This window comes from Eptatretus burgeri, chromosome 17 (assembly GCF_056783735.1).
Source record: "Eptatretus burgeri isolate ZD-2024b chromosome 17, Ebu_testis_v1, whole genome shotgun sequence".
NCBI lineage: Eukaryota > Metazoa > Chordata > Myxini > Myxiniformes > Myxinidae > Eptatretus > Eptatretus burgeri.
This window is the reverse complement of record NC_140977.1, coordinates 35370531-35385731: the sequence shown is the minus strand read 5'-3', so window position 1 is coordinate 35385731 and position 15201 is coordinate 35370531. Positions and strand designations below refer to the sequence as shown.

At 41.5% G+C, this 15201-nt stretch overlaps 2 protein-coding genes across 2 annotated transcripts in view; one reads left to right on the top strand and one right to left on the bottom strand.

Annotated features, from left to right (window-relative positions):
- LOC147009730 (uncharacterized) overlaps positions 1-9203 on the bottom strand; it is a 95194-nt gene extending 85991 nt beyond the window's left edge. The window contains 1 exon segment of the mRNA XM_085861205.1: positions 8939-9203. Coding sequence (XP_085717331.1) covers positions 8939-9016 — 78 coding nt within the window. The 5' untranslated portion in view covers positions 9017-9203.
- Positions 9204-14419: 5216 nt separating this feature from the next.
- Positions 14420-15201, top strand: part of LOC147009729 (alpha-N-acetylneuraminide alpha-2,8-sialyltransferase-like) — a 45997-nt gene continuing 45215 nt past the window's right edge. The window contains exon 1 of the mRNA XM_085861204.1: positions 14420-14543. Coding sequence (XP_085717330.1) covers positions 14420-14543 — 124 coding nt within the window. The remainder of the gene's footprint in view (positions 14544-15201) is intronic.

The window sequence follows — 15201 nt, the reverse complement described above, 5'->3', positions numbered from 1 at the left end:
GAGAGAGAGAGAGAGAGAGAGAGAGAGAGAGAGAGAGAGAGAGAGAGAGAGAGAGAGAGAGAGAGAGAGAGAGAGAGAGAGAGAGAGAGAGAGAGAGAGAGAGAGAGAGAAAGAGAGAGAAAGAGAGAAAGAGAGAGAGTGGGGGAGAGAGAGAGAGAACGAGAGAACGAGAGTGAACGAGAGTGAACGAGAGTGAACGAGAGTGAACGAGAGTGAACGAGAGTGAACGAGAGTGAACGAGAGAACGAGAGAACGAGAGAACGAGAGAACGAGAGAACGAGAGAACGAGAGAACGAGAGAACGAGAGAACGAGAGAACGAGAGAACGAGAGAGAGAGAGAGAGAGAGAGAGAGAGAGAGAGAGAGAGAGAGAGAGAGAGAGAGAGAGAGAGAGAGAGAGAGAGATCGAGAGAGATGACTTTTATGTCCTTTTATTACAAAAATTGATTGCCTCGCATGCAGAGGCTGACAAGGTTGCACACAATTTTCATAAACAAACAACAAGAAAGTTTAGACAGAGGGAAAACAGTAACTAACTAATGAGTGAATTTTAACTGACCCTCAGATACTTTACAGAAGGCATTGTTTATACACCATTGGGTCTCAAACACCTGTACCTGAGAGCAACACCAGAACTTCAATTTAATTCTTGAAACACAAAGGGCTTTAAACACTTCTAAGCTATCTGTTGTTTACAAATCATTACACATTTTTGATTTTCTTGTCTTGTATATCGCAAGCTTAGCTTGTGAAAGGAAAAAAATAAATTAGGATTGCTGTTGTGGAGTTGAAGGGCATACTCGGGCTAAAAATAAAGGTTGGAAAATCAAAATTACTGGAGAGACATGCCAAAAGCATCTTCAGGAAAACAAATAAAGGGGTTAAACGGTTACAGTGTATATACGCGTGAGGTAGTGTTTCCGTTTGTCCACAGAAGGGACATTGCTGACTTTTTGTTTGTGAAAACCGGTGAATTAGAGAATTTGTTGACAATACCCAATGTGTGATTCTCCATTGGAGATCTCCAACCCGTTTTGGTACAGGCTGTCTATAGTACCAATTCCAAATAGGATAAAGGGGAGGGGTTTTTGGTAAGACTGTGACCCATCTACAGGATATGGGGGAGGACAAAGAGGGGAAAAAGACTTTTAGGCATTGTATGTTCAGGGTTTTTCGATTATTCCCAGAAAAGGATCGAGATCGCCCAAAACCAATAGGTTCTAGACTCGTAGAGCCAGATAGATAAAGGTTTGGGAAAGGTGGAGAAAAGTCAGAGGTGGGTGTGGGAGGGTTTTTTTTCCAAACTTTTTGTGAGGAACAGTATGTGTGCAGTACCGATTTTAGCACGCTGTCCAATTTGCGACATGATCTAATGCCAACTTCTGACGCAAGAGCAGTGGCACTTAGCCACCTATCATTGGTGACATTCTTCAAGTGGCACACCTTCGTTATTGCATTGTTTATGAACTGCTGAATGAAAGCATTTTCCTCTTCATTGCCTTAAAATAAACTGTTGTGAAACAGTGGCTCGTTGAAGAACATGGGTTCAGTGTAGGTCAAGGGGTCACGACGGCAGCCGAAAGCTTGCCATGCATTAAGTAGCCTTCGGTGAAAAGCAGGTAACCCAGACAACTCTATCTTGGTTGAGTCCATCAAGAACAACTCTTGTGCAAAGTTCAATTTCCCAGCTTGTCGGAAGATGCAAACTGGTGAGTTGTCTCCAGACCAAACAGGGTTCATACAAGAAGCACCATACTGTTCGCAGCTGGAAAGCCATGATGCGGCACTCGACATTCACGAGTCCTTGGCCACCTTCAGCCACTGGTAAGTTCAGGATTTCCGGTCGCAGCCAATGCTTTCCAGACCAGAAGAAACGAGTAATGCATTTCTGTATATTGTCCACGATGTCTGCAGGTGGCTGTAGGGCAAGTACCTTGTACCATAACGTTGAGGTGACCAGACTGTTGATGACTAGTACCCTGCCTTGGTAGGACAGTTGGCAGAGTAAACTCTTCCATTTCAGTGAAATTAGTTCCATGCATGCCAACAAACCTTCCCAGTTATGCCTCACAAAATCGCCCGGACCAAGAAACACTCCCAAGAACTTGATCCCGTCACTTTTCCAAGAAATATTGCCAGGGAGACAAGGAGGGAGAGGAAAGGGGGGGGGGGTGGATAAGGGATAGGCAGAGGGTTGGAGCCACAGTGCTTCTGTTTTAGCCCAATTTATTCTGGCTGATGATGCTTTACTAAAGAGATCCAAGGTACTCGTCATCCTAACAATGTCTTCTGCATGATTTATGCAGACACAGATGTCATCTGCAGAGACGATGCTTTTTAAGGGATTAGTTCCCATAGTGACGCCAGATAAGGATTTATGAAGGGTGTTTAAGAAGGGTTCAAGAGAAAGAGTATACAATATTCCTGAAAGAGGGCAGCCCTGCCTTACCCCTCTCCCAAACCCAAAAGGGGGTACAAGTTCATTGTTTATTTTTAAAATGGCCATTATGTTTGAATAACATAGCTGTATGTGTGATAGAAAGAGGGGGCCAAAACCAAAAAAATTTAAAACTTCCAAAAGTTATGTGTGAGAAACACAGTCAAATGCTTTCTCCTGGTCCAAGAAGACCAGGCCACAACTTCCATGATTTATCTCACAAATATCAACTACATCTCGAATAACAGAGATACTATCCTGGATATTACGCCCGGGGACACAGTATGTTTGGTCCATATGTATAATATCTTTTAGTGGAGGTGAAATACATAAGGCCATAGCTTTTGAGAGGATTTTATAGTCCATACACAGCAGGGACACTGGCCTCCACTGTGAGATGAGCAAGGGATTCCCGTTTTTAGGAATCAAAGTAAGTACAGCTCTTCTGCAACTTAGTGGGAGTTCATTCTTCTCCAGGCTCTCTCGGAAGACCAGAAGCAATTCAGGTCCAATCAGGTCCCAGAATTTTTTGAAGAACTCCACTGGTAGACCATCCAGCCAAGGTGATTTCCCTCCATTCAGGCTCTAAAGTGCAGCAGAAAGTTCCTCGAGTGTGAGTGGTGATTCTAAATCCAACTTTTGCTTAGGGGATAGAACACTGATACCATCCACCAATTGAGAAACCAGTTCTAAATCAACATCTTTTGCCTGGTAAAGTTTAGAAAAGAAAAGTTTTGCGTCGTTCTTAATTTCTACCGGGTTAGTAGTGACCAAGTTATCAGGACGTTTTAAAGCAGTGATGAGGGAATGAGGCGATTTTGATTCAAAGTCAAAAAAAACCGTGTTGGGTTATCCAAGAGATGAAGGTGTTGAAAGCGTAATCTCGTTAACGCTCCTTGGGTATGGTTAGTGATCATACTATTGAGAAGAGATTTTTTTTCTCATGCAGTCTTAGTTTTTCTTAGGGGGCAGGGTGGGTTTTTAGGTTGCTTTGAATTTGTAGAATTTCTTTCTCCAGTTCCGCTTTTATTCTGCGTTCTACTTGTGTATTTAAAGAGCAGAAACGTTGACAGAAATTTCGAATTTGGACCTTTATGTTGTCCCATCATAACTGCTGGTCTTTAAATTGGGGCTTAGCACCTACTAAATTGGACCATACACTTTGAAAGGCACTATTAAAAGAGGGGTTGTCTAATATGGAGATGCTAAGTTTCCAAAAAGAGTGGCGATTTTGAGACAACCCTATTCGGTAGCACATGGTGATAAGGTGATGGTCCGAGAAAGCAGATGGAGAAATTTTCGTGGTAGGTGAGAGGTTAATAAGCCGGTAGGCGACGAGGGATTCGCTAGGATTGAAGCACTGGATACGATGCTTTTCATTCTGACCGATCCACCGACGAAGATTGATTGCCAAGACGTATTGGTTCACATACAATTGTTCCTCTGCCTGGCAAGATTTTTCCTATTGCGTATTTTGCCAACGAGCACTCCTCATAAAAAATGACGGTAAATAGACACCCTATTTTTGAAGGACTACCATTTGAAAAATAATCGGTTTGCTGGTTTGTGCTGTGGAGCCTCGCGTTGCACACACACACACACACACACACACACACACACACACACACACACACACACACACACACACACACACACACACACACACACACACACACACACACACACACACACACGGAAAACCCGATAAACTCTCAATGCTCTTGTTTGACCACACCTCCTGAGCCACACAATATTTTTCATAAGCCACTCCCACTTTAAATAATAAATTATTGGAGGTGGTGTGTGGGTCATGGAATCGTTTTCGGTAAATAAATAAATAATTGGAGGTGGTGATTGGGTCTTGATCGTTTTCGGTAAATAAATAAATAATTGGAGGCGGAGTGTGGGTCGTGGAATTGTTTTCGGTAAATAACTAAATAATTGGAGGCGGAGTGTGGGTCGTGGAATCGTTTTCAGTAAATAAATAAATAATTGGAGGCAGAGTGTGGGTCGTGGAATTGTTTTCGGTAAATAAATAATTGGAGGCGGAGTGTGGGTCTTGATCGTTTTCGGTAAATAAATAAATAATTGAAGGTGGTGTGTGGATCGTGGATTCGTTTTCGGTAAATAAATAAATAATTGGAGGTGGGGTGTGGGTGGGGAATCGTTTTCGGTAAATAAATAAATAATTGGAGGCGGAGTGTGGGTCATGGAATTGTTTTCGGTAAATAAATAAATAATTGAAGGTGGTGTGTGGATCGTGGAATTGTTTTTGGTCAATAAATGAATAATTGGAGGTGGTGTGTGGGTTGTGGAATCGTTTTCAGTAAATAAATAAATAATTGGAGGTGGTATGTGGATCGTGGAATTGTTTTCGGTAAATAAATAAATAATTGGAGGTGGTGTGTGGATCGTGGAATCGTTTTCTGTCAATAATTATATAATTGGAGATAGTGTGTGGATCGTGGAATTGTTTTTGGTAAATAAATAAATAATTGGAGGTGGTGTGTGGGTCGTGGAATCATTTTCAGGAAATAACTAAATAATTGGAGGTGGTGTGTGGGTCGTGGAATCGTTTTCAGTAAATAAATCAATAACTGGAGGTGGTGTGTGGATCGTGGAATCGTTTTTCGGTAAATAAGTAAAGAATTAAAGGTGGTGTGTGGGTCGTGGAATCATTTTCAGTAAATAAATAAATAAACAATTAAAGGTGGTGTGTGGGTCGTGGAATCGTTTTCGGTAAATAAGTAAATAATTGAAGGTGGTGTGTGGATCGTGGAATTGTTTTCTGTAAATAAATAAATAATTGAAGGTGGTGTGTGGATCGTGGAATTGTTTTCAGAAAATAAATAAATAATTGGAGGTGGTGTGTGGGTGTTGGAATCATTTTCAGGAAATAAATAAATAATTGGAGGTGGTGTGTGGGTCGTGGAATCGTTTTCAGTAAATAAATCAATAATTGGAGGTGGTGTGTGGATCGTGGAATTGTTTTCGGTAAATAAATATATAATTGGAGGTGGTGTGTGGGTCGTGGAATCGTTTTCGGTAAATAAATATATAATTGGAGGTGGTGTGTGGGTCGTGGAATCGTTTTCGGTAAATAAATGTATAATTGGAGGTGGTGTGTGGGTCGTGGAATCGTTTTCGGTAAATAAATGTATAATTGGAGGTGGTGTGTGGATCGTGGAATCGTTTTCTGTAAATAACTAAATAATTAAAGGTGGTGTGTGGATCGTGGAATCGTTTTTCGGTAAATAAGTAAGTAATTAAAGGTGGTGTGTGGGTCGAGGAATCATTTTCAGTAAATAAATAAAAAATTTAAGGTGGTGTGTGGGTCGTGGAATCGTTTTCGGTAAATAAGTATATAATTAAAGGTGGTGTGTGTTTTGTGGTATTGTTTTCAGGAAATAAATAAATAATTGAAGGTGGTGTGTGGCTCGTGGAATTGTTTTCGGTAAATAAATAATTAATTGGAGGTGGTGTGTGGGTCGTGGATTCGTTTTCAGTAAATAAATAAATAATTGAAGGTGGGGTGTGGGTCGTGGAATCGTTTTTGGTAAATAAATAAATAATTGGAGGTGGTGTGTGGATCGTGGAATCATTTTCGGTAAATAAATAAACATATTCTTAGAAATCCACAAAGACAGAAATGCCGGCGATTCCATTTATTTTGGATCCTTTTCACTTTGGTCAATAACGTTTGGATCGAGGAGAGATCGAAGGTGGAACAACGGTGTTGTTCCTTACAAACACTGTATATACACCTTAAATGACAGTAAATAGACACCCGATTTTTGAAGGACTACCATTTGAAAAATAAAACCTCAATCAAAAATCGGCTCAAGTAAAATTTTCTAAATATCTCGAAGTGTTTAATTCCGAAGTCTCGTTTCTCTACATTCAAAACTGAAGGACAAGTATTGAAAATACTGTACGCGGTTTTTCGGCCGCTGCACAGCAACGGGTGGTTGCTAGGCAATGAAATTCAAACGCGCACATTTCCAGTTTATATTCCACCTGTTGGCAAAGTTTCATCAAAATCGGTTCGCTGGTTCGTGCTGTGGAGTCTCGCGTTGCGCGCGCGCGCGCACACACACACACACACACACACACACACACACACACACACACACACACACACACACACACACACACACACACACACACACACACACACACACACACACAGCTGGAAAACCCGACAATCATGGATATCTAGCATATTATATATAGCGAATCCAATAAGGGGTGAGTTTATGTAAAATCTATCCAGCCAGGCAAAGGCCACCTGATTGTTGGCAACTTTACTCCAAGTAAACTGATGGGTGTTTGGATTTTGTATCCGCCATATGTCTTGAAGACTAAAATCCCTTATTATGTCAGACAGCAGTCTGGCTGATCCGGGATGAGGTTCTGCACCATTCCGATCACGTGCGGGCTGAAGGGTACAATTGAAATCACCTCCCAATACGATACACTTTTGCAAATCTAATTGCCTCATGTAGAGTCGTAACCTTTTGAAAAAGCTTCGGCGGTCTGTGCCCTTTGAAGGAGCATAGACATTTATTAAAGTAAATTCGATGTTATTGTCAACAAAATCCAGGAAAGCAAGGTAACCTGGGATTATTTCCTGAAATTAAAGTTATAGAGGGCAGAAGTGCGGACTAAGCAGAAAAGCAACTACTGCTGTGCGAGAGTTGGAATCACGAAAATAACCGGTCTTTTTCATCATTCTATTCGAAACACTGTGCGATGGTGCAGTAGAGTGGGTTTCCTGTAAAAAAGCAACATCTAATTTTTGTTGTTTAATGAGGTTGACTACTTGGAGCATCCTGGACTGGCTTGCTCCACCATTTATGTTTAAGCTGCCAAAGATCGCCATAGTGATGAAGAGGTGGCAAGCAAAGAAGTGCACGCAGGTCATCATTTCATTTCCATTTTAGCTTTCACAATGTGCTTTTTAAGCCTACTGCACTGTCGTTCGGTGAAATGGTCATCATAAGGTCGATGAATGATATTTTTTGCTGTTTCAATAAAACCGTGTAAGTCAGAAAAGTATTCCTTTATATCTATATGCCTTTTCCTAAAAGTATGATTTAGAAATTTAAGGATTTGCGATGGTGAGACATCAGGAGTACTGTTTGTAGGGAATTCTTCGATGTCATCTGGTTCTCCTTCTGACATGTCAGAAGCACTATCTGGAAAATTTTCAATTTCTAATTCACAAACTGTGTTTCTACTCTGTAGTATACAGGTATCAGGTTGTTCTGTTTTCGACGTGGAGGGGAGGGGTGAGGGAGGCTCTGATTCCATGTTGAGTAATGTAGAGGGGGGGAGGGGGAGATGGAGTGAGGGGAGGGGGGAGGGTAGTAGTATCAGCGTCTGCCTCAGGTTTTTCAGGATGCGGTTTTTTCAGAGCTTTGTCACAACACTCAGGTATGACTTCAGGGGTATTCGATGGAGCAATTTCCACCATTGAGGAGTCGGTGGTGGTGAACTCGTGGCACGATTGGGGGGTTCTGGAGACAGTGTTTTAGTGCCTTTTCGGTAAGATCCTTACATGGTTCAATTTCCTTATCAGAAGTAGGGATCTTGGCTGTAGTTTCCTTAATTATCTCTGGGAGTAAATCCCCTTCACCTTGATCTACCAACAGGGGTCTATTTCATCATTGGAGAGTGACTCATACCGATTTTTCATTCAGAACTGCAATGGTTTCGATACTTTTTCACACACTGTGTCACATAAGCCTGGAGTTGTTTCACTCACAGCCAAAACCACTTTTTTTCCTTTATGTGGATTAAGTACGTTCTGATCCGTTTTTCTTTTCCTTAATAAGGGAATAGGTGTAAACCCACCCCAAAAACTTGAGGTACTGTCCTCTGTATCATTAGGGTCTGATGTTTCATTTTCTGAGACTGTAACAGGATCATTGGTGCGAGCAGGTGGGGCCGTATTAGACGGAGCGATAGTATCCTTGGCTGTTGGGGAAGCAGTTTTTGGGCAGAAACGTTTTAAATGGCTGAAACCATTGCAGTTAAAACATTTCAGCGTTTCCGTCGACGCCTACACCTGGTACTCGTGCCCATCTATGCGAAATTTAAAGACCACATTAAGCACTTTATCGACATTAGACGAGGGAAGCACAATGTACGCCTGTCACCTGAAAGACATCACGTGTCTCGCCTGCTCGTTCCGGCATTGCAAAGGAAACATTGTAATCTGAGAGACTACGGTCCCGAATCGAGATAATTATTTTACCAGTGCTTCATTCCTGATGATAGGTGGGACATTACTGAGTACAATTTTGGTACTAGTTGTGGCAAGAGGAGAGGCTAAGATGAAACAACCATTTTCAGTTGATATTCCAGTGGAGACGATGTCTTGTACTAAATGATCATCCGATACAAAAACAACTACTCGTTTATTCATGCGAGAAGCTGCGAGGACTTTTACAAACCCAACCATATTACCAATGGCAGAAACAATGTCATCTACACTGACCTCGTTAGGAGGAACGCAGACGACGCCATGTTTCCGCGTCAAGGCCTCATAGGCCACGTAGCGGGAACGTGTCGACATTCTTTGATTTGAACAAACGGAAGTAAGGGGAGGGGGTGAGGGTGGAAATGAGGGGAAAGGACATATAACCGCTCAGACCTGTGTTTCGCCGAAACAAAAAAAAAAACACACCCGTAATGTAGGTAAACAGGAACGCACTCGATAACGGAGTAGGCTACCGGCTCGAAGCTTACCTATACCACAAGCTGTGGGGTCTCTCTCTCGTCCGAAAGAAGAAAAGGGGAAAGGTAGGTGAACAAAAAATATAAACACAAAACCGTTATGAACTGCACGGGGACAAAAGGGTGGGGGGGGGGCGTAACGAACTCAACAGGGTGGAGAGAACTCAACAGAAACCAAACCACATAGAGAGATATATATATATATATATATATATATATATATATATATATATATATATATATATATATATATATATATATATATATATATATATATATATATAGATGGGGTTTTGTGTCGTGTTCAAAATAAATTTCGCCATTTTATACACACAATGTAGATTTGACATCACAAATGTCATCACAAATTCAACTCACCTGAGAGTTGAATGAATTAACTCCCACGGGTATGTTCACAAATCAAACTTGTTCATTTTATTTTCGAGATTGACAAAGCAGTCAAGCATAGTTTTTCATCGGATTTTTTTTTCAACTTTAGAGTTTCTTAGATAAGTACACAGTTTTGAGGCAATTGTACGATGGTGCGTCCAGTTTAACGTCCATCCGAGGGATGGCACACTCATTGATGAATCAACCAACCTGCAGCAGACATGCACGTTCTCTCGGCTGCTCACTCTGCCAACGATTTGGGTATTACTATATATGAAGTTGGTTATACTTCAACACTTTGATTTGCATCATTTTGGTACGTAATAATAAAACGGCAGGTAAATTCATGTTTTCAATTTTGATCAAAAAAAAAAAATTGTGAAATAAACGGACATACTTGATCTTCCTAACCTTTCTTCAAACACCCCGATTTCTTCACTCATCACATTGTGCAAACAAACAAAATTTGTTCTCCAAAGTTATTGTGAAAAGGAAAGAAAGTGTTATAGTTACGATGATAAAGTTTGCTCTTGAAAACTATCACACAAAAGGTGAAAAAAGGTGATAGTTTTTCATTCTAAATTACGTGCAAACGCAAAACGGAAATCGCCTCCACCCATCATCGAGTGCTAACGAAAATAGGGTCCGTCAGCAACATCCAGCTCTGGGTGTTGTGAATGACAATTAGCATTCTATTACGATTCCTCATCCTGATATCACATTACGATATCACATTATGATATGACATGATGATATCAATTTACGATACCACATTACGATATCACATTATGATATCACATTACGATGCCTCATCCCGATATCACATTACGATATCACATTATTATATGACATGATGATATCAATTTACGATACCAGTTTACGATATCACATTACGATATCGCATCACGATATCACATTACGATGCCTCATCCCGATATCACATTACGATATCACATTATTATATGACATGATGATATCAATTTACGATACCAGTTTACGATATCACATTACAATATCACATTATTATATGACATGATATCAATTTACGATACCAGTTTACGATACCAGATTACGATATCACATTACGATACCACATTACGATGCCTCATCCCGATATCACATTACGATATCACATTACGATGCCTCATCCCGATATCACATTACGATATCACATTACGATGCCTCATCCCGATATCACATTACGATATCACATTACGATGCCTCATCCCGATATCACATTACGATATCACATTACGATGCCTCATCCTGATACCACATTACGATATCACATTACGATATCACATTACGATGCCTCATCTCGATATCACATTATGATATCACATTAATATATCACATTACGATATATTACGATATCACATTAAGATATCATATTACGATATGACATTACGATATAACATTACGATACCACATTACGATACCAGCTTACGATATCACATTACGTTGCCTCATCCCGATATCACATTACGATATCACATTACGATTCCTCATCCCGATATCCCATTAATATATCACATTATGGTACCACATTACGATATCACATTACGCTATCACATGAGGATGCCTCATCCCGATATCACAATAATATATCACATTACGATACCACATTACGATATCACATTACCATATCACATTACGATACCACATTACGATAACACATTACAATATCACATTGTGATACCACTACATGATATCACATTACGGTACCACAATAGAATATCACATTACAATATCACATTAGGATATCACATTACAATATCACATTACGATACCACATTATGACATCACATTGCAATATTTTTGTGGGACGGGTATCGGTGGCGGGCATGAGCGCTAGATGGAGCAGTAGAGTCGGCTCCACCGAACACCCGGAATCGAGATCGTACCTTTCCGATAACGCTGAAAGTATGGGTCCCTTACAGGACCGTGAATCGTCAATAATTCAACCGCGTGGGACAGGGTTATTTGCCAAACTTTAAAATACCTCGAGGCCCACGTGGCGAGCTACAGAGGAATTCACACCCTCGACGGATCTCGAACGGGACGAGCCGTTACCGTGTTCGACCCGTGCGTAACCCGATCGGATGGTTACCGAGGTCCTGTCGGTCCAAATGCACAACTACGGCAGCAACAGCCTTTTTAATCCACCAACACGCACCATGCTAAACCAATGGAGAAAACACAGAAACGAGCTGATACATTTAACAGGGGATTTATTTATAATGGGGGGGGGGGGGGGGAGGGAACACACAAAGACCAGAGTTAAACCGACTAAAAGAAATGCAAGTATGTACAAGGCACTTAAACAATTATACTTGAAGACGGGGCCCAAGGACACACACACGCACACATAAATACCCGAAAAGAAGTGATGGCCGCGGCCTTTATTGGAGGTTCCCAGCTCGAGGGAAGATGAGCTGGGAAGCAGAGCTATCTCGGACCTTCCCGCCTCATGCGGTCTTCGACGTCCTGGATCGGCTGAACTCAAACCCGCAACTCGATGCAATGATGGACGCCAGCCGGCGTGAATGTGGACCAGACAGAATGAGGGGAGGCAAGACGAGACGATCAGGTGATGAGGCTCACAAGGCGACGAGACCTTCACGTTCCCCAGAACGCCCCGAACAATTATTCTGGCCAACGCTCCTGCCACAAGCACATCGTCTCTTTATGCTGGTCCAGGCAACCACTCTTCTTTTCAGGTGGGAGGGGCTTCTTTCCTGGCCACTCGTCTCCTGATTGGTCGGACCCATCGCGTGATTCCCTGGCCTCCTCCATTGGACAGGTCCATGGTAGGCGGGGCAACTCCCACCCTTCTGGGCAGAGTCCCAAGCGGAGGCGTTTGTGGCTTCGCCCACCTCCTCACCTCTGGCCACGTGCGTAATGGCGATCGTGTTGAGTCGTAAACGGGGCGGGTGAGACGCCCGCTCCTTGCCGATTGGCTAAAGAGGGATGCCATGCCTGTTAGACTCTGTCCACGCACGTGCTCGCCAGTGAGCGCGCGAAGAATGCCGTGAGCAGTGTGTTGTTATTGTGAAGGCGAAGATGGGCGTTGTTGTCGTGTGGATGTAAAAATCCTAACTATAAAAAAACTCTGCAGCACACGAACATTTAATTCCCATTAGACAAGGGACGGGACCCTAACTAGAAACACGTACCTACCGATATAACTGTTCTATAGGGACCTGAATGTTGAGTGCAGTAATCTTCCAAATTCATAACAATATCACATTACGATACCACTTTTCGATATTACATTACAATACCACTTTACGATATCACATTACGACACCACATTACGATATCACATTACAATACCACATTACAATAACATCATGATATCACTTTACAATATCACATTACGATATCACATTACGATATCACATTACAACACCACATTACAATACCACATCATGATTTCACTTTACAATATCACATTATGACACCACATTACAATAACATCATGATATCACTTTACAATATCACATTACGATATCACATTACGATATCACATCACAACACCACATTACAATACCACATCATGATATCACTTTACAATATCACATTACGACACCACATTATGATATCACATTACGATATCACATTGTGATATCACATTACGATATCAAATTACAATATCACTTTACGATATCACATTACGATATCACATTACGATATCACATTACGATATCACATTACAATATCACTTTACGATATCACATTACGATATTACATTACGACATCACTTTACGACATCACATTACGATACCACATTATGGTACCAGATTATGATACCACATTATGATGCCTCATTTCCATGCGACAATCCTCTTATGGATTTCCATCATGACATCTTTTGACATTTTACTTGTGTTGTGCAATTGTGATGGATGAAGGAGAAGAATGCGGAAGAAGAACAAAGAAGAATGACACCATATTTCGATGCCACAATACGACACAACAATCCTATTCTGCTTTAGCATCATGATATCTTTTGACGTTGTTCCATCACAATCCTACAATAAAAGTAAAATGTCAAAAGATATCGTGATGCTAAAGCAGAATAGGATTTTTGTATCGCATTGTGTCTTCATCATGTGGTGTCATTCTTATTCTTCGTTCTTCTTCTTCATCGATCAGAAACCCACACCAAAAGTGTAAAGATGTCGTGTTAGTGATCCATATAAGAGGATTGTGCAATTGTAAGGTGACATTATTCCTATCTTATTTGGCTGATTTTTTTGAGATTTCACTCCTCTGTTTTTACGTCTTTCTTAAAATGTTTTTTTCCTTGTAATAATAATAACAAGCCAAAACCCCGTCACAGACTGATTCCGTTCCATGAGCCCAATATGACAACCAGTGGCGGCTCTTGTAAGAGCCGGATCCCAGTCGATGTTCTCCATGCCCTACCTAATGAGGCCTACAAAACCTCCTTGTACACGACATTTTTGGTGTACACTACTCCTTGTGAAGAAGTCCTCTGATTTGTGACCGTGTCTACTTTGACGTACACCGTGTCAAAACTTCTCAGGTCACACTACCGAGAAAAAACGTGACGTGACCGCTAGGAGGAGCACAACATTGGTCCTTCAGTATTAATATATAGATAATAATTCGAGGTCTTTTAGGGGTCTTGTTGGTGTTAGGGGTCTTAAAGGGTCTTCAAAGGTCGAAGGGGTTAAAAAATACATTCCAATCGTATGTGATTAATCGACACAAAAAGCATCACACACACCATTTATATATTTATATTAGATACAGCATAATTATTCATTCAGTTAAATTATGTTTAAAATCAATTCGTCAGGAGGGTTATTATTTTAAAATATGGATGCATAGAACGTTTGGAGCAGCTTCGGCCTCGCGTAATGCTGCTGCGCTGCAAGTGGAAGGTCATGCTGCTGCGCTGCAACTGCTGGAGGTGCCCAGTGATGTTGGCGATATCGGTGATGTCGGTGATGTTGGTCGCTGATGTCGGCGATGTCGGCGATGTCGGTGATGTCGGCGATATCGGCGATGTCGGCGATGTCGGTGTGCAACATGGCCAACTCGATGAACCGAGCACACGTTAAGTCAAGCACCTCCAGTACCACAGTTTTTTTTTTTTTCTTCTACATTTACCTATCCAATCAGCGTCTCGTTTGTCTGCTCTCCGAGGCAGGCGACCAATGACCGTGTCGTCCTCGTGCCATCATAACTCCTCCCCCCCGCTCCTTCAAAGACTGCAGCAGATTTTATAACCATAAGCCGCTCTGAGAATGGTTCTTCGAGTTGAGACGAGAGGGACTGGTTCGCATTTTGTTTTTTTTGTTTTTTAGTCTTCTATCTCGTTAATCCTTTCTGTTTTGTGCTCTCGGTCTTCTTTCCCCGTGCACATTTGCTTCTCCTTGAGCTGCTGCCGAACATTGGGAGCAATGGCTGAAAGGTAGCAGCAGATTGTGAGGTAAATCTCGGTCGACTTTCTCGTCGTTCGTGCTTGTATTTACTGTGTACAGCATTGGTGTTTCATTCAGGAAATGTTTTTTTTTTTTTCAACCTTTACGTTCAATTCCCCACGATGAAGATGTTTTCTTGTTCATCTGCGTTGGACGTTTTCATTTAAACATTTCTTGC